This window comes from Kryptolebias marmoratus, linkage group LG19 (assembly GCF_001649575.2).
Source record: "Kryptolebias marmoratus isolate JLee-2015 linkage group LG19, ASM164957v2, whole genome shotgun sequence".
Classification (NCBI taxonomy): Eukaryota; Metazoa; Chordata; class Actinopteri; order Cyprinodontiformes; family Rivulidae; genus Kryptolebias; species Kryptolebias marmoratus.
In genome coordinates, this window is record NC_051448.1 from 4,292,643 (window position 1) to 4,317,114 (window position 24,472).

Here is a 24,472-nt window from a genome sequence, read left to right on the forward strand (position 1 = left end):
TGAGTGCCCCCTAAATAACAAGAAATTTCATTTATTTAATGACCAATCTGCTGTGCCACGGAGAGAGATGTGAATGTTATTAGAGGCCTGAGCCAAGTTTGGAGCTGGAACTGAAAATACCAGCCAGATGGGAGCTCGATTATCAAAGCGGCGGATTCTAATTGCAGTTTGCAGATGAAGCTCATCAGATTCCCCGTGTTATTAGGCTCACGTCAGGCTTCATGTGCTCACAGAGTTCATGCTTTCACAACAATTAAAGATTCATAAGGTGCAGGAAAAAAAAACCCAAACCTGTCACGTGCAACTTATTCCAGCTGATTCGTTGGCAAGGTCATGTTTTTGTTTTAAAAACCAACATTTGATTAAAATGTCTGACCAGTTCTTCTGACTTAAGGATGCTAAGGATGTTTTTGCAACATTAACATCAGTTTCACCTCTGGACTGGAGAGGAGAAGGCTCATAACCAAGACAAATTAAGAAATCAGTTTTTCACTGGAAAAAAGGAAAAAAGGAGAATAAAGCACTTTGTGACTTCATGATATCTGACAAGAAACTTGGCATTTTATTTGTTTTTAATAAATTCAAAACAATTTGGTCAAAAGTTAGAATTTTTCTTTTCCTCAAGCAATAATTAAGCCCTTAAAACTAGTTTCTGCTCATTAAAATTAGAGTAATTCTCATGTATTTATATAAAACATTTAGCTTATGTGTATTTGCCTCAACTTTGTGGTGTTTTTCTTTACAGTACAAGCAGAATTATGACACCAGAGTCACAAAAACACAATTACTGTGCACTGTATACATACATTTATTTTATTTTTTGTGCCGTATTGTTTGCTATATGTACCGTCTTCCTTTATTGTGTAATCTTGCCGTTGTAGTTTAAACATTTATTTAATACTGAGTCACGCAGCGAGACACAAACGTGAAGCAGAAAAAGAAGAGAGCAGCGAAACAGAAGTAAAGACAGAAATAAAACAGCTGAAAACCCGAGCCTTGACTCAGAACAGCTGAAATGTTTCTTTTCATTGGCCTTTGATTTACTGAACAAAAACTATAAATGCTTTTAAAAGCATTTGAGACTTATTGTTGTATTTCTGCTTGTTTTGACTTTTAGCACAATTAAAAAAAAAACCAAACAGGATCCAAATTTAAACTGGATGTTGATTCTTGCCTAAACATGTTGGCTTCAGTTTTACATGATTATTATTTAACGTCTTTTAGGGATTCATGAAGTGAGTCGAGGCGAAATAAGAAAAGCTCAGTTAAACTGATCATTTAATTATAATAATATTTGAGTCTAAAGACACAACAGGAAACAAACAACTTGACTCAGACTTTTGTTTGAGAGAAGTAAAAAGTAAAGTTTAAACAGAGAAGCTTCACAGTTCCTCTGAAATAAATATGGCTCACTTCTCTCACTTATTCCACCGCGTCATTATAAATCATATGAAGTGAAACAGAAACTAAAAGAAACATTTTTCACTGATTGGAAAGACGTTACAGCTACAAATATTCCTAAATGCATGGAGGCTTTTGCAGTTTAATTTTAAATAAGGCCCAGAAATGCATCAACCTTTGCCGTTTGTGTGTTTTGTGTTTTCTGTTTTTGCACATTTGCTTTAAATGACAACAAACTGTGCAGCCTTTATTGCTATTTTATTTTATTTTATTGCTGTAATAAGTTGTCGTCTGCATTTAACTGCCGCCTGACAGTTTTCCTTGAAAGAGAAATATGATTTTCATAATCAACACATTTTTTTTGCTTTCATGATAACAGTAATTAGGAGCTCTTGTATATTAATGTGGTTAAATTAATGCTGCTGTGGGGCAACAATCCTGTGAGTCATCACGTCTTTCATGCATCCCTTCCTGGGAAAGGTTTCCTCTGACAGCGTTTATCGGTGACAGAGTGTCTGGAGACGCAGAAACACGTCCTCCCGGCTGATTTCCTCACCACAAGGCGCCTCTGTCTCTGCTCTGGGTGTCGGTGAAGTGAGACTCCAGGAACATGTCCTTGTAGATCCGTCCCACCAGGCAGTAGATGTCGGACGCGACCTGCTCGTCCCCCTCCACCAGGGGCAGCATGATGTCCAGCGCTTTCTGTCGGTCCCCCGGCAGGTTCCTCCTGCACACACACACACACACACACACACACACACACACACACACACACATGTTATGTCTCTCTATCTTTGCAGGGACTTTCCATTGACTTCCATTCATTTCTACACCCTAACTACAGCCTAACCCTGACCCTTACCCTAACCCTAACCATTACCAGTACACACCTAACACTAAACCAACCCTAAACTCAATTTACACCTTAGTCCTAAACCTAACTCCTAACCCAAAAACATCATTTCTCCTCGTGGGGACCAGGCTTTGGTCCCCACGAGGAGCAGTTGGTCCTCACAAGGTAGTATATGTTAGGAAAATTGTCCCCACAATGTATCAAATACACACACACAGAGCTGTGAAAAAACACCCCATAGATGTCACATTTACACGTGTGCCAGTAATTATGAAGCTGCTTGGTAGACAGATCCGGGCTTGTTGGAGGAAAAATTTGCATGAACGCAGACAGTTATGTTTTTACCCAGACTGTGTCTCCGTGTTAGCAATATATCCCATAAACCACTGGACTGATTTCAATAAAACTTCCAAAAAGGAATGATTGGATGTAGATTTAAAACTGACTAACGTTTGGAGTGAAAGTGAAGTGAAACACTTTTCCACAACAAGGCGATTCAAAGTGCTTTACAACACAGAAACAACAATCAGATACAGATAAAAACATCATAATCAAATATAGAGATACAGAAGTAAAAACATCAATCATGTATAATCTAAATGAAATATAAGATAATCTAAATAAAATCATGAAACTAACCTGAACATGAGCTAAAACAGTCAAAATAGTAGCTAAAATAATATCTATAAAACTCTCTGCGTTATGGCCAGTTTTGTCTCGACTAAGCTTTATAAGCTGTGGCGGCCATCTTGAATCGGGTCAACTCCACAAGTTGTTCATCCTTTGATTACTTTCTAGGAGTTTCGTAAGAATCTGTTTTGAGGTTTGTGAGTTATTTTGCTAACAGACAGGCACAGCTGACGGCAAAGCTTTAAAATCAGATCAGTTGGCGTTCAGAGTTCGTGTTGAGGATGACTCCCAGCTATAAATACGGCAGATTTTAGCTCAATATCTGTAAAACTGATGGAGCTATAAGTCCTCATTGTGTTTGATATTAGCTGCTAATATCAAATATCTGCTGGTTTTAAATGATCTGAACTAAAGTGAGCAACAACACCAACACAATCTGTTTGTAACTTTGGAAGAACTGGACCAATATTGATTTGGGATTTCTTTAAGAGGCAAAAAACCAACAAAATAAAACAAAAAAAGCATTTAAGTGTCCAACATACGTTATGAAAAATACTGAGTTCATTAAAAGAATTATTAGTTTAATTCAGCGCTGTGAGGCTTTGCTTCAAGCCTGATGAAGGAATGATCATTTCATTTTATAACGAGTAACTTTAAGTTTTTTTAAACTGAGCTTCAATAATATTTTCTCCCTGTAGACCCTGAACACTTCCTGTTTACTCAGAGACCAGATTTTGTCACATTATCCACTCTGATTCATCGTTTTGATTATCTGAAACATATTATATAAACTTTTATAAACAGATTTGTTTTAAAACTGAAATATGAAACAAAACCATGCATGTTACGGATTCATGACGTCATCCTGCCAAGAAAAACCAGAAAAGGATCTGAGATTTTTTTTTTTTTGGGCCCGTTAACAACGAGGACAAACAGCCGAACGTAGATTATTTTTAATTAACTCTTAGGGATTTACAGCAGATATATTTTTTAAAAAATGACCGAAAAGAAAATCCTGATGACTGTGGTGTGGCTGCTCTCCAGGGTGCGAAGGTTAAATCCAACCCCGGAGCTGACAGCTATCACCATGGCGACTGTCTGGAGGGAAGAGCGCCGAGCTGACAGCTCTGCTCTTTCCTCATAACGCTCTCCGTTTCCCGCTCTCCTCTCTCCGCAGTAATGATGGAAATTTGCATAAAGGACGTTTCTTTCCCGGCTCCTGTCAGGCGTCCAGCCTTAACACCTGAGCAACAGGCTCCTGGCTGAAACCGAGCCCAGCGCCGGCTTCTGATCAATAATTAAACTCTTATTAAGGCGCAGGGGTCTGTGTGGGCTGACGGCTGCTGAGCCAGGAGTCAGTGAAACACCAGGGGATCGTCTGGTCATCATTCTCACAACAGCTAGTGTCACTTAAAACAAAAAGACACATTTTTCACTCAAATATAAATGCACTAGCTGACAAATCAGATTCTAAAATCAACGATTAAATAAAAAATTTCAATGAATGTGTACTCATTTTGCCTGCATCCGTCATAGTTCTATAAAAGTCACAAACACTGACCAGAGACATGCTAAAGGGAAATAACAGATATGTATATTTATCGTTACTGCCTGCCTCAATAAAAAGGTGGGCAATAATGTAACTACCTGTGTCTGTGTGCATGTGTTTGTCTGTTAGCAAAATATCCCATGAACCACCAGATGAGAGATACGACCGATTAGCCTTTTGAAATCAACACGATTCAAGATGTCCGCCACAGCTAACTGACCTTAGCAAACACAGGAATGGCTGTAACTGCGTCAATGTTCCAGATACGGAGCTAAAAGTTGGTGTGGTAGTAGCTGAGAGTCATTTCCAACACATACTCTAAATCAGGGGTGTCCAAAACTGGTCCTGGAGGGCCACCATCCTGCATGTTTTACTTGTTTCCCTGCTCCAACACACCTGATTCAGGGGTTAAATCACCTCTTCATGTTCTGCAGAAGCCTGTTAATCATCTATTAATTCAAATCAGGTGTTGGAGCAGAGAAACAAGTAAAACCTGCAGGATGGTGGCCCTGAGGACCAGGGTTGGACACCCCTGCTCTAAACTTAGTAATCAGGGACCTGAGTAACTCTTGGGAAGCAGGCGGTGCAGCGAACGAGCAGCAAAGCAGGTCCTGAGCATCGCCTGAAGGATTCAATCTGCAGTCAGACACGGTGACGAAGGCAAAATGCTGTGGGAAGCTTTTTCTGCCACAGTCACAGGGAAGCCGGTCGGGATGGATGGAAAGATGAAGTAAAAAAAAAAAAATGGTGAATTCCGAGTAAAAGTTTTTTCTAGAATGGGCAAGACACCGACCCAGAGTTTACCCTCGAGAAAACAGATGGAGCTTGAGAAAAACTTTGGAGATTATCTCTGGAGAGGCTTAAAAGTGAGCTGAGACTTCCCGGCCTGGTTCAGCTCGAACATTTCTGCCATTATGAACAGAAAACAAAGCTGCAACTAATGCTTTCTTCTTCTTTACATCAGGGAAATATTTTAAAACATACAGAAAAACCTGTTAAACCTGATTGAAATAAAAATCTAAAACCCAAACAACAAACTACTGAACTACTAGTATATTGAGTTTTAAGAAACGATTAAGATACAAATTTTTGTGCTTTTACATAAAGGATGTTTTATAACCAACGCGTATATTTCTATTTTTTTCTACTTACGTAACACATCTGACAACCTTCTCTCCACTGACTTTTTGTTTTTTTTTTCCCCGGAACAAGAAGTAAATCAGACCACAGATCTGCTTTCCTTCATCAGTAGTGACTCACCTTATTTTACTGAGATAAACTAAAAACAAAAGAGCTGCAGGATGTTCTGCTCATGAAGCTCTCGGATAACACTGTTTGGATAAAACTGTGTCGGAAGCGGTTTTGGTGTCGTATCCCCGGGAATGGGCACAACACTGAACACGAGGACCTCTTGGAAAAAACCCCCCAAAACAAACCGTTTTCAACATTTGCTGCCAAATTAAAGCGCAGCGTGCTCCAGTGCCGGCTGAGGCAGCTGCAGCATGAAAAACCGCAGGAAGTTTACAAGAAAAACAGCTGGTGTGAAACCGGCAGCCAAAAACCTCCTGCGCCGTGCATCTGTTGAGCAGAAGCAGACTGATAACGTCTGCATGCAAACATTACATTTAAAGAAAAGAGAAAAAGATGCATTTGTCATCAGACTTTAAGCTCCTTCTTTATAACTTGGTAAGCTTATATAAAAAAGGTTTTCATTGCTGCCCTGCAGAGCTTAATCAAAATAACAAATGATGACTCCCTGCTGTAAAAAATCGTCTGTTAAACTATATGGAACAACCTAAAACATGGCAGCGAGGAGCAGGACAAAGGAAAAGAGGTCAATATGTTTTGTAAATAAGGAATCCGTGCTGTGTGTGTAATTGTTTTAATATGACAGGTCTGAAAGGAAAACATGATGAAGTTATTGGCATTTTACTCTAAATTGATTTGTATTTTAAAACTCAGGCCAATTTCAGTGAAAGTTGTCATTTGGCCACATTCAGTGACCGATGGTTGAAAGTAGTGTTCAGTTTTAATTTATTTCTTTTTATCTGTTTAAACAGTTTGAATCAGTCAGACTTCTATAAACATAAAGCTAAAACAAATTGCTGTTTTTTTTGAACAAATAAAAGCACATTTCCACTGTACTGCAATACAGTTGCATATTTTATTGTCTATATTTACTGTTTATTAAACCAGAACAATTCTTTCCTCTGTATGTTTGTCACAGCTGAATAGTTTTTAATTTTATTTTTATTGTTGTTTTAATTTTTCTGTGTATCCTGTATAGTTCTATTTGCCACTTTGTTGCTGATACACTGAAATTTCCCCAAGTAGGAACAAATAAAAGATTATTCTAATATTCTAATGTAAAAATTAAGCTAACATTCACTGAAAGAATGCATGATCTGTTAGCACTTAGAGTAGGTGTTAAAGATGACTCTCAGCTACTACCACACCAGTGATAAATATAACTAATAAACAAATAAGAAGAAACTGATAATTAAAGAGAAGTTATTGGGTCACTAATTACAACGTTCACATGGAAATAAAAGTGTTAAATACAGAATAAACCAAAAAAACGTTGTCATCTGTCAAATAATGAGGTGTTTTTGTGTCTCTGAGAGCGAGCCTAAATAAGCTGGGCGGTGGTAATGTATCACTGAGTCATGCGTGCTTTCCGTCTCACCGATTCAGAGCAAAGGCGTAGTGGAACTTCACATGTGGGTGAGCCATGGGGTCAAAGGTCGGAAGCTTCTCCAGAGTTTCCACCAGCTTCACGATGGACTCGTAATCCTAAAATGGTAAGTAAAGGACAAAGTCAAGCGTTTCTGCTTCCCAAACGGACAGAATCTGATCTGTTTACGTTTCTTATGGCACCCAGTTCATTCAGGCTCATAATGGAGTGGGCTCTTCATCATATTTTTGTTTCTCCTGCTTGCCTACATAGGCAGCATAGCCACAGCATGTTGAATAATTCAGGTCATGCTCCACGCTTGTTGTTGTAATGAATGATTCATACGGCTGCGCGCTGCCCTTGGTGAGCAGGAGGACCTGGACAACGAGTGCCACTACAAAGCAAAGACTAAAGAGCAGAAGGGTTAAAATGCAAAGTCCTGATGACTTGCCACAAGCTCTCTGCAGGTGGCCTGAAATGACACGTGTTTGAGGAAAAAAGGCTCCTCTGAAGGGATGATGGTGTCAGGTTGATACAGAAGCAATGACTCTTCTCTGACATTTCTGCACAAGGTCAGGTTTAACAACATTCAGAGCTGACTAAGCAGTGGTTAGCTGCACACCTGGTAGCTTAGGCCTTGTCCACATTGCAATTTAGTTCTTTCAAAACAATCTTTTATTTTGTCTTTACTGAAAATATCCCCGTAGACACGGCACCGTTCCTAGAAATGTCTCCATCCACACACATAAAGCAACCCAAAACGCTGCAGTAACTATGCCGGGCCTGTATGTGGCGCTGTGACGCTGCAGCAACAACGCACCAGAAACAGGAAGCGAGACTTGAAACATAAAGCTTAGACATTGGGTACGAACTGTAAACACGACAAGCAGAAAAAAGACAAAAATGGCGGATAAAAGGGCAAAAACGGATTTTTTTGTGGACTGGAGACAAAGTGGAACTTCTGCTTTGTGTCACATTAAACTACGAGACCACAAGTCTTAGTCTTCTGAAAGTATTTCCATTTCCCACAATATTAAATGAATACTTGATGTACTACTTTATTACACCTGTTCAATTGCTTGTTAACACAAATAACTAATCAGCCAATCACAGGGCAGCAAATCGACGCATTTAAGCTTTTAGACGTGATGAAGACGACTTGCTGAGGTCCAAACCGAGCATCAGAAGGTTATAAATCTATAATACCAAAAAGAAGGTCGGTAAACTTTGTAATACAACTAATTTGTCAGGTGAAAACAGTATTACCCATTCCAGATGTACTTGTTTCTATAACTCTTGTGGTAACTGTTATGTCAGCATCCTCTCTGCATGTCTCGGCTTTTTTCATTTCTGGTGGTGACGAGCAATTTTAATAAGCTGAACAAAATAAAACTTTCACATTGCTTTTAATACGGCACTAAGATGAAGTAGTGAAAGGAGTCCCACATACAGCATCTTTAAATAGGTGACAACACAATCCAAAATATCCTAGGCCATATTATTTTCCACAAATGTTAGGTGCAGCAACAAAACATTTTACTTTATTTTATTTTATTTTTTTAGAGGTAACAATAGAGCTCGTTACAGCAAGAACAATAATCTGTTCACTGATTGATGATTCATCTAAAAAGGAGAATTATTTTGATTTTTAGACAGCCATCACTGAACAGACGTACCTGGATGTCTCTGTAGGTCAGCAGCAGGTTGATGACGACGTCCACTGAAAGGCACTCCACGTTGTCCAGCCGCTGCTGAATTCGGCTCAACTCGGCAGCCAGCTCCATGCCGGTGTAAAGCTCCCGAGCTTTACGGATCTCATTCAGAATCGTCTCGCGGAAATACTGGCTGCAGGACAGACAAATGCATTTACAAATGTCAGATATTACATCAAAGATAATCTGCTTGGAAAGAGAAGATATAGCAACACATCTGAATTCCAGCTCAGGTTTAATGTGCCACAGAAGGGCTTCTGTAGAGAGAAAAAAAAACAAAAAAATGATCTTCTGTGGCAGCACAAACATAATTACCACCTGATTAAAACTGTTTTAAGATCTCCTCGAGGACCAGTTCTACCATGATTAGAATAATTCATTCGCTGAGCGCCCTCACTGTTTTACATAACTTAGATCATTCTCCAGCCACACAGAAGCTATATTTTTCTCCTATTCTAAGAAATTTTCTTCGGATGCAGTTTAAAAGTCTTGATTACATTATTTTGCAATCTGAGTACTACAATATCCACATTAGATTAAACTTTACCTTTTTAAAAAAACCCTCAAAACTAAATCCATGTTTAAGGTTTCTGCAGTTAAAACTTTACCATGAAAACCTGCAGTATACAGATAACAGTGTTTGGCCACATCTGACCATCCTACTATCAGGGACTGTATAAAGTTGGTCCCATTTTTGCAGCTTCTGTGGGAATTTGTGCCCATTCATCTTGTAGAGCATTTATGGATTCAGTCTCTGCTCCAGCTCATCCTGAAGGTTCACAGGTTGAGGTCAAAGCTCCATGTGGGCCACACCAAACTCAACAAACCACGTCTTTGTAGTGCTTGCTTTGGGCACTGGGTCACAGTCATGTTGGACAAGAAAAGGGCCTTCTCCAAAGCGTTGGCGCAAATTTGGAAGTCTGCACCGGTTTGAACAATAAGTCAGTCTGGACCTACATGTGATAACCCGCTGAAATGATGCAGTCTAATGCACTGTATGTAAACTACTTTCATAAGAACAGTGTGGCTCCTTTAAGAGTGCACACAGAGAAAGAGAGAGAGCATGGGGCGAGTGAAGAAGTGAGTCTGTGTCTGTATGAGAATCGAAACGCATGACTGAGGCAGAAGAAATTTGAATCTACAGTGTAGGCTGCAGAAACTGCAAGAAATGCTTCAACGATTCAGGTCACAAGTCTGTCTCCCACCGCTGTGTGTGTGTGTGTGTGGGGGGGGGTGTTAGCCTCGAGGCAGGCTGCAGCTTTGGTCTCTGTCAGTGTCATCGTCAGAAACTAAGGCAGCGGAGGAGAAGGTGCTATGTCACATCGCCATGGTGTTATCTGAACGTGCAAAGGAAAAATGCAGACTTAGAGAACTGAGCTTTCAGAGTCGCGCGAATGAAGAAATATGAAATATTTGTTTTGTCCTCACCACATACGCGTGAGAGCATTCTCATCAGGAAATAAAGTAAAAAGCTCTCATCACAGCTGCCTGAGCCAAAGTTTAGGCAGAGAAATTTTGTATTTTTACTCTCTCAGGGAATCAGTAACTTTTATCTCTAATCATTTTGATGTTGGGTGTCAAGTTTAGTCTATTTTATGTTTATTTTTTGGAGAAAATAAAGGTAATTTGTTTTGTTGGGGCATGAAAAGTAATTAAGTTAATCATCATATATTAATAAGTTTGAAGGGCTTCATTTAGGATGTATACCTCAGTCTCAGACAGTGAACTTGTGTTTACACTTGTACAGTTTAATCTCAGTGCTACATTTATTACAATCAATAATATTACTTGAATGCACGAGGCCCGTTTAGGTCAAATTTATCTGAAGAATTCAAGTTGTTTTCTTAGAAACAGAATAAACTACATGCATCAGTGTTGGACATGGAGCCTCACAGGGATTTGTGCTAGGTACTATGCTTTTATTTTGCTGATATGCTTCTGACAGATAATAATATTAGAAAACAATGCACAAATCTTCATTTCTATGCAGATGATACTCAGCTATATGTACCCATGAAGCCAGAGGAGTGAATTTAACATGCACTTGCTAATTTGCCATAAATAAATGGTACAATTAATAGTCGATTTCCTTCACATACAAAAAAAAAGCATTTTAGTCAAATAATGCCTTGCTCTGCTGTGATTGCTTTATTCATGCTGGTTTCAACAAGCTACAACCTTCAGTAAATTACACATTTCTCTTCTCCGCCTGCAAATCCTGAGTCACTATTCCTGGAGATGAACTAACTGCTGCAGCAACAACTGACTGCTGACAAGAAAGCGTATAAACATTACCCCAGCAACAGAGGCACTGCAAATGGCTTTTTAAAAATACAGATCTCCACCATAGTCGAAGGTAAGGGATGCATACAAAAATAATTACAGCAAGAAAAACAGAGAGAGTGGGATAATAAATCAAAGGCTCTCTGCAGAACAAAACATCTCATTACTTCTTCAGAGCACATTCCTGCTAATTAATTTTTCCCTTCTTATCAGGAAGTTACATCTTAATGGCCTTTTTTACCTGAGAACCTGCCTTATTATCCATTTGTCACAATATTTAGCATAAAACAGTAAAGTAAACTGTTGGACAATGTTTTCCCCACATATGGAAATTTGCTTTAAGATATGAAAAAAACTGACTTTTCAACTCAAACATGCAGCTTCTCCAAATAATTTAAATAATTTAAACCACCTGCTTGTGGGAAACACTTTGAATAGATTTCTCTCCAGCTTCCTTTTACTCAAATCTTTGCTTTCAGTTCCACTTTATGTAATCAACATTAACCATTAACAAAACCTGGATTTCTGTGGAAACTTATGATTGGAAACTGGATAATAGTAGATCTAAATGCCTGCAGACTTCATCAGCATGTCATAAAATGTAAACTTGAATAAGGTTTAAACAGGGAATTGTGTAGTTCAGTGTGGAGTTTCATTAATACAAAGCCATAATGCATTATGAATATGGTCCACATATATGCAATTTAAAAACATTTTATGGTGCATAAAATGTTTTATAAGCTTTCGCAGAAATTACTGTGAGCAGGGAAATTTGAAAAGCACGCAGGGCTGCATTTCAGCCTCATTGCACAGTTCATGGTGTTAGAAGTTAAAGCTTGTCCTGTCATGAATAAACTCAAATTATCCCAGCGAAGGGAGCTCAGGATGTAAACAACTGGACTTTAGATGCACTGAACCGGGCTCCCGTTGGCTCAATAAACACATCTCACTGTGAAGCCAAAACGCATACAGGAACATTCAACATGCATGTGAAAACTAAGATTTATAATTTACTTTTAAGAGGTCTTATCACACGGGATCACATGTTTGCATTCTGAGACAGAGAGTCGGTCCTGCTGAGACGTTCAGTATTTGGGAAAGTCTTAAATGTCTTTCACAATCATCGAAATATTAAAAGGTACTCATTGTAAAGTCATGAAAACTGCAAAAAAGGAATCATAAAGTAAGAAACAAAACCTGCACAATTATCACCTCCTGTTTCTGGTAGCCTCTGTCTGTCTGTCTGCAAGATTACTCAAAAAGTTATAAATTGATTTTCATGAAATTTTTAAGGAAACATCAAACATGCTGCAAGGAACAACTGATCCGGATTCAGGAATTCTTTAAAAGATTCCAGGTGGACACTGACCCTTTGGCCTTGGCAAAGGTTTGTTCTCTGAGAGCTTCTAGTTTTCTTTTACTAAAATTTGTAAACAGTTGCCAACTACTGCTTGAGTTTGTTTACCTACGAAAACAACTAAAGTGGCTGAAAATATGTCAACAATGGTGATGGAGAAGTCTGATAATCTTAATGTTTTGGTATGTATTTACACTCAGGTCTGTTGAGTAAAGTTTTCAGATAACAGTGCTTTGTTTACATTAAGTGCATACCCGCTTTTCAGAATTGCACATCAATATATCTGGAAAACAAACTGATATAGTTCAGGGTAAGCTTTCATGTTTGATTTCCTAGTTTGCAATGAGGATCCTTACTTTCATTATTTACACTCATGCGTTTGGCAGTTGGTGCCGTTTACAGTTTTGTCATTTCTTCTTAGGAACCAAACAAACCATGACATTTCTGACACCGTAAAGTCAAACTGACTGCAGTTACTTCTCCCTTTCTTTCCAGAACTGTCGCACACACAACGTTGAAGCGTTTGCTGCAGAGCGTGCAGAGCACTCACTGGGAGTTGGCCTGTGACACCTTGAGCAGCTGAACGAAGCGGTCCAGCAGCGGCATGCAGATGGGCCCCAGCAGCATCTCGAAGCTCGGCTGCATCAACTCGGTCAGCCCCTTCATCAGGCTGCCCTCACAGCTGTACACCTTGTTGTGGGGCGTCACCATGTACGGGATGAAGGTGTAGTTAGCTGAACTCGTCTGTGGACACAACAAAGACACGGTTATTTATAAATCAGTGGGGGCATCGCCTGAAAACCAAAAATTATTTATTTCTACTTTTTGTTTAGTTTTAAGTACAAAATAATCCTGCTTGTTCAACCCCATTTAGGAACCAATGCTGAGTTTTAATGAACTGTCAACATTGAACTTTTATTTTACTCTTTTAATTAAAAAAAAAAGATAATCACATATTAAAGGTAGTATCTGACTGGGCTGCGACTGTTTGAGACTCGAAATGTGGCATTTTTTCTGTTGCAGTTTCACAGAAATCTGAGTGTTTGCAACCAAGTGACCAGCATGCAGCCTCGTTTAAAGCTAACATTTAAAAAAAAAACTCAGGTTATTTTTATGTCTACAACTTGAAAAACTGTATTCTAGGCCGTGCACATTATTTTCTTGCCCACCACTATCCTCAAATCAAATTCTCTATCTTCATGTTGCACACAGATAAACAATAAACAGTTCTATTTTATATACACACTAGATTTACAAAACTCAATAATAACAACTATTATTGGAATTTAAACATATCAGCTGTAATTAAATTTATCATCTTCATTACTCATGAATTCATTAACTATGTATTAGGACATGCATGCCCTTTGGCATCCATCAGGGGTGCTGCAGCACCCTCTACACCCTTACTTTCCACAGCCTTGCCTAATAAAAACTGAACAGCATTATGTGCATCTTTGTTTTGATCTTTGTCTTTATTATGTGTGCTTTAATTTGATGCTGCACAAAAAATAACACACTGATGAACAACATGTTATGTTGTGGTTGTTATAAAGCACATTTTGCATTTTCTACGAAGAATTGCTTCATGTGTGTAGAAGAATGTATGCACTTATGAACAAAATTAGACAATGAATACTCAAAAACTGATTACCAGTGAAACCTTTTATTGCGGTCAGCCGGGAAGCGGATGGAGGAAGTCTGAGCTGTTTGTTTTACGGTAACTTCACTCGATTTTATCTGACATGTTTCTGCAGAGGCAATTGTGTTTCTGTGGTATTAACCTCAATAAGCCGGTCTACACAGGCAGCAGCTGGAAGCGCCTCGGTGATGACAACCTCATTAGAAGATGCTTTCTTACACCACACATACATGCAGCTCAGAGCACAAGAATCATGAAGGAGAGGCCAAATCTGGCTGCTCACCAGGTGCAAACCTCCACCCTGTTCTCTCTTCCAGGAGCAATTTGTCTGTTTTAGTTTTAGCTGCAGTTGCAAGAAATAATTAAGTCTTCTTTTCTAGATCTAATTCTAGACGTCTGTGATTCTGCTTTCCATCTGTGTTTGTTTTAACGTCACATTAATCTCCAGTGGTGGTCGTGAGGGTTCAGCTGCAGTGGCCCGCTGCTGCTGCTAATTAAAGAAAGAGGAAACACCTAAAATATTGTTAACCCCAAGAAACACCGTTTTTAAAAAAAGTCTGAGATGCAGCGACAACACATCTGAAGGTAGTTAAGCCGAAGCTCAGCTGCCCCGCAGAAGCCTCTGAGACTAACAGCAACACTGCTGGTGCTTTCACAGGCAGCAGAAAAAGGAAGTGAAAGATAAGTTCAGTGTCAAAGCAATGAATGCTATCTGTAGAGGACTTCCTCCTGAGCAGCAAGGGGTTTATGACATCACCTGTTGCTGCAGCGGCTGCACAATTTTTCAGAAACAAAAACTCCAGATTTCTGGTTCTCTGAGCTGCAGCAGGTTGCAAAATGCTGCCGCTATATTTAGCTCTGTCTCCGTGTGATTCATGCCGTCACGGAGGCTCACGGCAGGTTGGATTTTTAGAAACTCGTGCATATTTCATTGCAGCTGCAGGTGATCTGATGCTAACCTGCACAAGTGGTTTCCAGGCAGTGCCTCGCTCAGGTCAAACATCGGGGACATGTTTGTCTCGTGGAGAATCTGAGAGTGAATCCGCCACTGGGACATTTGATTGGTTAACAGCTCCATAATGTACCTGTCCACTTGCATTTACAGAAATATCACTCACCTTTGCAGAACCAGACTGAAACTTATTGTTAGAGGACAATGCTCAGAGGAGGCTGAGACAAGCTGAAAGAGTTGGTGTAACCAACTTCTCACGTCAACGTCTGCAATGAAATCTTTTTTATCTGTCAGCAAGACGACTTGTTGGCAACAATTAGGTGAAGATAGCAACATGAAATCTAATATCAAAAGTCAAATTTCTAGTTGTTTACTTCAGCGTGAATTGTTGCGTCTTAATCTGATATAATTACGAAGACGTAAAACTGCCCAAGATATTACAGGTGCAGGAAACCTGAGGGCTGCAGGGTTTAGTTAATTACAGCCGGCATTCCTCGTTTATTTGCAGCGTCACCCAATCTCATTTTGATTTAACGGGAGTCTGGATATAACGTGGGCTGCGAGCAGAAGGAAAAGCATTATTCATTTAAAGCACAATAAGATTTAAACACAATGTTTTTGTTAAATCTGATATAGTTGTGTCATGATTGGTTGTTCTTTGCATTTTACAGTATTTGGAAAATACAATATAGTGATATATACAGTATATGGAGTCACCAAATGGCAGACGGCGGTCTGGATCAGGACCTAAATTAAGTCTTATTTGAACCAAGACTGGTCGTTAAGTCACAGTGGAATCATTTAAAATGAATAAATAATGAAATACTTGCACATATTTTTCTGTACTCACGATAATTTATTTTAGGCTGTGCAGCTTTTCTGGTATTTACGGTAATTCCCATGTCTGGTTTGTGGTTTCTCTCCGTTTCTCTCTGCCCACAGAGAGGAACAGGCCTTAAATGTTAAAAATCTAAATTTATATTTATTCTGGACCTTTACATGTTTGCCCATTTCGTTGAGCAAACATGGGTGAGTTTGAACTGCAGACCACTGGCATATGTGAATGCAGAGAGCATTTCAGTTCTTTAATACAAGCAGAAAAGCCAGAGAATAAAATACAAGTGGAGTTCACACTCGGAGTGATAATCAGCTCTCCTCACACAGCAGGACTCTGAGGTTCATGCAGCACAGGAACAACTCTGTTCACTCTGAAATAAAAAGAAAAAACACAGAGGAGAGCTAAACCTTTCATCTCACTCCTGGACTACTTCAGCCCACTCCTGCTTCAGATTTGCAGGATCAAATTAGGCGTTCTGACGTATGTGGCTGTTTGAACAGGTTCATCACGAAATTAATGCATGCAACATCAATATCCCTAAAGGATTGCAATGAATCACAGCTCAAACTGCATGCCTGTGATATAATTAGCAATCAGATGGGGACCCCCTGCGGCCCTAAATGTCCACAGTGGATTTAGACGATAGGAGGTCGAGCTGCTGAAGGAAACGGTGATCGCAGTAATCACAGATGATATTGCAACTGCATGGTTTCCTAATACCGCCAAGACCTAATTTTAGAGTATTTAATAAGCAGAATGTGTTACTTTCAGCTCTAGTTCTTCAGCCCAGCAAACAAGTTAAAGAACTTGTCCTTTTTGATTTAAATTTAATTTAAACTGAACTTTTTTTACCTTCAAGCTGTTCGACATTCATTTCAGGAAATTATATCCTGTAATCAAGCTTTAGGAGACTATCAGAAATCAAACCTAAAAAATGACTCTGTGCAAAAGTCTAACGAGGCTCATAGGTGCAGACCCTCAGGATGCTACATTAAATAAAGATTTAATTGAAGGAATGCATATCACCCGCAGAGTTTAAAGCTATGATCATCATCAGTTCAGAAAAGACAGAAGTATTGTTGTTTCAGACAAACTTTAAAAATAACATCATGTTCAGTCTTCCTTGATCCACTTTCTCAGCTACTATCACACCAAATTTTACCTCAACATCTGTAAAATTGACAGAGTTGTAGCCGGATTTGTGCTGTGCACGGTTGATTAGCTGTGGCAGCCATCTTGAATGGGGTTGACTCCAAAGGTAATGAGCTCAAGATGTACATCCAATGGGTTTTTTTTTGCTAACAAACACACACGGTTACTTCCAACAGGTAACGCCAAAGTTTTTATCAAATAATTTGCTCAGTCAGATGAGAATTACGTGTTGGGGGTGACTCTCAGCTACTACCACACTGAATTTTAGCCCAATTTATGTCATTTTGATGGCCTCTTTTGTGTTTGTAAAGGTTGATTAGCTGTGGCAGCCATTTTGAACAGCTTTCACTGCAAAATTTAATCACTTATAGACATACATCCAATGATTACTTTCTAAAGGTTTCATTAAAATCCGTCTAGTGTTTGTGAGATATTTTGCTAACAGACAGAAGCATGAACACACACACAGGCAAATAATATTCTGTTTCATCTTGGTTCTTATGTTTATGTATGTTACGCTTTATGTGTCAGTGTTTTTATATTTTTGCATTTATATAAATGATTAGTTTGCATGTAAGAAATAAAATGTCTGTAAAAACTACTACTGCAATATTAGGCTCAAAATAACCAACAGATACACCTGTACAACACTGAACATATGTATTAAATTTGACAAAAATAGGTTAGAAATGAGATATATCTGCGTGAGCACAGATATATTAAATCAGTACTGGTTTTAAAAGAGGCTTTAGAACAATTAGCGTCAGTTAAAAACAGGATTTCCTCACTTTCAGGGCTGCACCTTATTTGAATGCTCCAGTCTTTGCAAGTCAAATTCTCTAAAAGTTTGTGCAGCCCGTGTGGCGACTGCTTCTCACAAAACGTCTGAGAAACGCACGGCGAAAGTGGAAAAAAAGACATTTTACGTTCACCAGCCCTCTCAGGTTCTCGGCCCCCAGCGGGACGCTCAAATGAGAACCTTTTCTAACACCGAGAAAACAAACATAAGGCATTGCATACTCAGCTCCCCCGAACGCGTAAAGCAGCATATTCTTTGCACCAAATAATGTGTGAGATGTGTGAGCGACGGGTGAGTAATGTGTGAAAAAGGCAAGGAGAAAACACTTTGTGTACTTACAGTGTTCTTCTGGCAAATCATGTCCTGAAAGACGAGCAAAGAAAAAAAAAAAAAAGATATTTAGAGACTGGACAGGAACATCTCTCCCAAAGGCAATTTAGTGTTAAAACACAGAGGCAGAAAAAAACAAACTTAATCAAGTTATTTTCACATAAATTCAATGTCTCCAGACAATAATGTTTGTGCCAGGAAACATTTTAATATCGGAACAACTAAAAGAGTATGATTAATTGTCCTTTTTGGAAAGATATTTGAAAAAAAGTTTTGTTTAAAAGGACAAAAAAAGCTTAATTAACAAAAAGAATAATGTTTATATGAGCATGTGAAGCATTTGCCCTGACCATGATACACCTGCAGCATGCTTACAATAGTGAGATTTTATTTGTTGGTAAATGATTTTATTTTATAGTTCTCAACGTTTAACAAAAGCTGTGTCCTCCCCAAAGTTAAAAACAGTTTCTGCTCCGTAAACAAGCTGTTGATTCCTCAGAGTTTAAAGTTTAAAAAATTGTCACATAAACAGTTTTTACAACTTGCTGTATTTGTTGCTCCATCAACTCTGGAATATAATGACTTTGGTCTCTCATTGGTTCTTACTTCTTTCCTAAACTGCAAGCTTTTCCCTCCGATTACATATGCGGTCGTTTGAACATGTTTAAGATAAGTAAAATTCTCAAACCCAGATTGAGGCGGTAAATATGCTAAAGCCAGTGGTTCCCAAATGTTTCAATTTCCGGCCAACAAAATAATTGACCCCAAACTTTTGCTGGTTAAATATGCAAACACTAAACATTAATAAGCCAATTAAACAAGCGAGTCCACTTTTTTTACCTCTTGTAACAATTAAGGGGAAAACAAGAATATTAAAATTAATCAGAAGACCCTTTATTTGTTGTTCCTCGACCCACAGAGGGGTCCCGACGCCAGCTTTGGGAACCACTGTGCTGAGCTACGAAAAGGAAAAACACAACTAAATCTCATCAACATCACACAGCAGTCTTATTAATATCTAATAGTTGGATTAATTTGCAACTAAAACCATTAAAATCCTCTGAAGATGCTGTGATGAGATCTGCTTCTGACTCAGTAAAAAAAGTTTCAGTCGAGTTAGTTTAGTTGCAGAAGCAGAACAGGAGGAATCCAAAACATGCATCCACAGGAGGTTCATGGTAAAACTGTAAACTGTTAGCAAATAAATGACCTGCGTGGACACACACACACACCGTTTAATCCTTCAGGGAAAAAGCTTCTCTGAAAAGAGGTGTGACCAGATGTTCGCTGAGACAACAGAACCCTTAAGATTTGTTTAAAGAGCTTAAATTATTTAAAGAAAACGTTTGCAGCCTGATATATATATATATATATATATATATATATATATATATATATATATATATNATATATTTTCCCCCCTCAGACAAACTGAGCAGCAGTGAAACCCGTTCAGATAAGAGCCGACCACAGGAAAACTATCAGCAATCAGTTTGCATTAGAGCAGAAAGGAATGTCATCTCGGCCAATTTCATGACATAAAAACCAGATTTAATGGAGCTGAAACAGACGGAGGTTTAATGTTGTGGTAAGACACACCTTTTTCTGAGGAGCTTAGGATTACCGCAGGCTAACAACACAGTGGTGCCTTCTGGTTAACAACTTAGAAAGAAATGTCTGCGTTCCTGAAAGTCGCCTACAGCGGCGGGTTTTTAAGAGCTTCAGATTGTGTGACGTACGCTTTGCCTGCTTTACAGGAACTACAGGGCTCTTACTGGTGTTACATGATAACACGGTAAACACGCAGTTTACAAGAACTCAGTTCAGTCATTTTACAAATTATTATTCTGTCACCTGTAGGGAAACAGAAGTATATTAGAGCTCAGTAAATATCTTGTTTATAAAAAGTTGGTTAAGGCTTCACTGTGGGTCAAAAAAACGTCACGGAGGGGCCTGAGATGATCTCCGGGAATCAAGTTAAACTGAAAAATGATTGTTAGAAACTTATTTCTTGCCATGTTTATTATAGAAAATAGAAACAGTCAAAAATGGTGAGAAATACTTGGTTGGTTTTGTTTGCTGAAGGTGTTTATGTTGTGTCCCTGCTTCATTTAATCATTATTCACGTTTGTGTTATTACACCAGTGATAGTCGGGGCCAATTATCTAATTTATAGCTCAGGAGTTAAACGGTGCATAAAACCAGAGATCAGTGGTCTTAATTATTCTTCTTTAAAGATACTGAAATATATCATGCAACATAAAGGGACAAATCTACACAACTTTGCACCAAAATGTAGGAAAAAAATGTGTTTTGTTGTTTAAATTACACTTTGAGATGGCCTTTGTTGCAATTTGGCACCATAAAAATAAACTAAATTAAATTGAAATACATTTTAAATAGTAATTATAAAAGTTTCCTTCAGATCTATAAAACTGGCTGAGTTACAAACAGTTTTGGTCAATTAGCTGTGGCAGACATCTTAAATCAGACGGACATCTAATATTTAATTTCTGTGAATTTTAAAATGCATCCTGTGGTTCATGAGATATTTTGCTAACAGAAACACAGACAGCTGCATTAAAAATGCCTTTCATGCCACATCTATCCAAGCCTCATGGAAATCTGAAACACGTTCAGTAAATTTAAACAAATCGTCCCAGTAAAAAAGATATGACCTAAAAACAATGTAAACAAAAATAAAATATGTAAAAAAGGGGAAAAGGTAATCGTGGACTGGGCACTCTGCCTGGAAAAGCCGCTGGGAGACACTAAAGTGCTGAAGGCAACAAATAAATACAGATAAAAAGAGTTATTTTTAAATGCTCACTTGTTCCAAATGTTCTTAAAGAACTGTTCTGCCTGATTGAACTCTGATCGAGTTTATTTTAATCAAACTGACTTCCTTTCACAAAATGTTACATCACATTATTGGTGCTTTCAGGAGTCGTTGGTTCCAAATTACATCTCCGCCCGACGCTCCTAACGACAGTTTTTAATCACTGGTGAGTGAAGAGCGGTGATTGTTCGGGCCGTGTGATGAAGTGACGTGGTCAGGAGCTGCCCTGCTGCTTTTACCTGCAGAGACTGGAGGGATTCGGAGTTAGTGTCGCAGTACAGGATGATGTTGTTGGCCATGCTGAAGCTTTCCCTGACTCCCAGGTGGTAGAAGAGCGAAGGCTGGCGGAAAGCGTCCGTCATCTCCACCACAGCGATGTCTGACGATGAAACACAGGGACAGGTTTTCATGTTAGGAGTCAGCTCAGTAGCAGTTCCTGTTACGTTTTAGCATCTAAAAATCGACAGCGTTGTGCACTGAAACGTTTTTGCAGCCTGTGAGATGTTGCTTCCCACCAGGTTTTAAAACTTGGCTGCAGGATTTAAAGCTTTAGCACGTTTTTTGTGTCCACATCTTCCTAAACAAAGCCACTCTGACCACGTTGATGCTCATAGTCATATAATTTTGGGGTTTAAATTATAGGTCTGTAATTGTACACTTCGTCTAACATGATTTTTTTCAAAAGAGAAGACATACAAGGGATTTCTCAGGAATTTGATGCCAATTTTGTTGAGGTAGCATCTCACCGGGCTCCACCTGTTGGAGACTCAAATTTCACTCGATATTGAGAGAAAATGCATAAATTTTTCTTTGCAGTCTCACTAAACTCTGAGTGTTTGCAACCAGGCGACCAGCAAGCCTTGTGGTCGTGTTTGCAACAGTCAGTTTTTACAACTCATGGTTTATTTTCATGTGCACGGCTCATTACTTCACTGCCCACCTCCCCCCTGCATCGTATTCACCTCAGCCCAAGTTGGCAGCCGCCCCCAGGTTTAGGATTTAATCTGCTGGAGTACACTGTTGAAATGAAGATAGGCAGATTTGGACCAGTTATGTAATATTTTATAATCTGCGTGATTTTTAGACCCAGACATGTTTGTAAAATCAGAGGGGAGCTCCAGTGCAGGTGTCAGGAAACAGCTCCTGAGAAAGGCTGGAGATGCCTGCATTGACTGACTTTTGTTTTTTTTAAACATGTTCAAAAGTTAAGTCAGACAGACTCTGAGTCTCCCCGATGCTAGTGAACTCCCTCTAGTTCTTTTCCTTGTAACCTTCTTTGTTGCACCTTTTAAATAGTAGAATTAGCATCTTGCATGCATCGTTTGGGGCTGCTGATCCATGCAGATGGGTACAAAATTTTAATTCCAGAGACTTTGCAGCTGATCTTACAGTAAACCAAACAGAGGACCATGAGTTACCCTCTATTTCAACCACAAAAGCAATACTGACAGCAGCAACTGAAGTTCAGGCAATATAGGCTTGTATTGGTGTTTCACTTCACTGTAAAAAGGTTCAGCTGGCTGAGGTTAAGGACCTTTATTTGCAGAGAGTTTGGTTTTAGGAACCACACAACAGAAGCCAAGTGAAACAATATTTATATCATGAAACTTGCAAAGGTAAACTCCACAAATTCTGTCCTGCCGATTGGTTCTACTCTCCATTTTGCCGGAGTAAAGTTCTGCTTTTCCACCAGTAAAGAAGAATAAGTGGTCATTCAGCCTTTCAACTGAAGTATTAAAGATCATCTAAACGGTTAGTTGAAATCTAATCCTTAATCCCCAGAAGATAAAAGAGCTCTTACCTTCCCTGCAAGAATTAAAAACGTTGGTGGACAAAGTGGCGAGGCTAAGGATGTGAACTGGTTCCTCTAACCGCCGCTCTCTACTTTCAACAGTCATTTATGTTTCCCCCCTAAAATAACAATCCATGCTTTCCCACTGTCTTCAGATCAGTTTTCCTTCTTAGATTTCCCTCATTCCTGCTGTTTCAGAGCAAAAAAAACATGTCTTGCTCTCCCTTAGCTTTATGTTTCAGTGTTTTTTTTACTTTTTGAAATGTTTCCCCTGGCATTTTGAAACCAACAGAAACAATTTGCCATCAGATTTACATTTCTAAAGTAAAAAAAATGACCTGATCATATTAATCAACCCATCTTTAAAACAAATTTAATGACAATTAAACCCACAGAGGCATATGTCAGTAAGTAATGGTTATTTACTTGTAATTTGAACAAATATAAAGGATGGACGGACTCATCTTTTTGAATCTGTCAGCGAAAATAAAGACACTTAATAATAGCTTGACTCAATCATAGGATCAGGATCAACAGGTCAAGAGGAGTAAATGTGTCAAGTGTCTCTCAACCCAGCAGGTTTCCGGTGATGGAGTAGAGAGTTTATGGTCCGAAACAAAACATCCACTGCAAACCAAACAATCTGAAATTGTGTTGATATGAGGTATTACTCATCTTTCAGAACAAGGGGGATTGTGATCTTGAGTTTTAGCCATAAAAAAAATGGTGAACAGTGTTTCTCAGACTGCTTGGAGCCGCTGATAACAAAAACAAATCAGCACAAAGGCTGCGCTCCTGAAATAACAGAAGAGCTCAGAGAGTCACAGAGATAAAACCCCACCCTGGTTTTTCATCGGTTTCCAAGCACCTACCTCATTCTGTCAACAAACACATGCCTCGGAGCTTTGAGAGTCGATATTTTCTGACTCCACTGAGCAACTATGGGTCATTTTAAGGTTCTTTAAAGTTGGATATTACTGCGTGGAGATAAATACATTCAGGCAGGTTTTTCAGGTCGTGATTGCTTGATTCGCTTCCTCTTATCGAAGGTGGCTAAAACCAAGACTTGTTAATCTTGAGACGCCAAAACCAAAGTCGAATGTTCATGTCAGGGGTTAGGGGTGTCCCAGTTTGTTTGTGATGTTGGCACAGGACAAAGGGGTTGGACAATACGTCCCTTCAAATCATGACTTTTATTTAGACGTGTTACTTTTGGTGTTAATGTTGATCTTTCTTAACAAGAGGAAAAAACAATGTTGATCCTGAAGCTTATTTTAAGCGATAGCTAACTAGTTACACCTCATATAGGGAGATATTGACATTGAATCTGTTTATGTAAATACAATCCACATAAATAAAGATGGTATTTACATAAATAGACGACAGGTAAAAGAATATGACAGGTAGGAGCTGTGGGGTTGTATGAGGACATCTGGAGAGGCAGAGACGTATGTTAGACTGGTACAGGACATGTATGAGGACAGCAGGACATGTATGAGGACAGCAGGACCTGCATGAAGACAGCAGGACATGCATGAGGACAGCAGGACATGCATGAGGACAGCAGGACCTGCATGAGGACAGCAGGACATGCATGAGGACAGCAGGACATGCATGAGGACAGCAGGACATGTATGAGGACAGCAGGACATGTATGAGGACAGCAGGA

General features: G+C 39.0%; 1 protein-coding gene and 1 long non-coding RNA gene across 2 annotated transcripts in view; one reads left to right on the top strand and one right to left on the bottom strand.

The window, feature by feature from the left end:
- map3k5 (mitogen-activated protein kinase kinase kinase 5) overlaps nucleotides 1-24,472 on the bottom strand; it is a 66,999-nt gene that overhangs the window by 25,009 nt on the left and 17,518 nt on the right. The window contains exons 2-7 of the mRNA XM_017412004.3: nucleotides 21,251-21,390; nucleotides 18,182-18,205; nucleotides 13,010-13,203; nucleotides 8,784-8,952; nucleotides 7,120-7,226; nucleotides 1,958-2,128 (exon numbers count right to left, since the gene is read on the bottom strand). Of these exons, the coding sequence (XP_017267493.1) occupies nucleotides 1,958-2,128; nucleotides 7,120-7,226; nucleotides 8,784-8,952; nucleotides 13,010-13,203; nucleotides 18,182-18,205; nucleotides 21,251-21,390 (805 nt within the window). The remainder of the gene's footprint in view (nucleotides 1-1,957; nucleotides 2,129-7,119; nucleotides 7,227-8,783; nucleotides 8,953-13,009; nucleotides 13,204-18,181; nucleotides 18,206-21,250; nucleotides 21,391-24,472) is intronic.
- On the top strand, nucleotides 9,923-13,083 carry LOC119617990. Its single transcript, XR_005234515.1, has 3 exons — nucleotides 9,923-11,175; nucleotides 12,396-12,489; nucleotides 12,955-13,083. It is a non-coding gene; the product is annotated as an uncharacterized LOC119617990 (long non-coding RNA).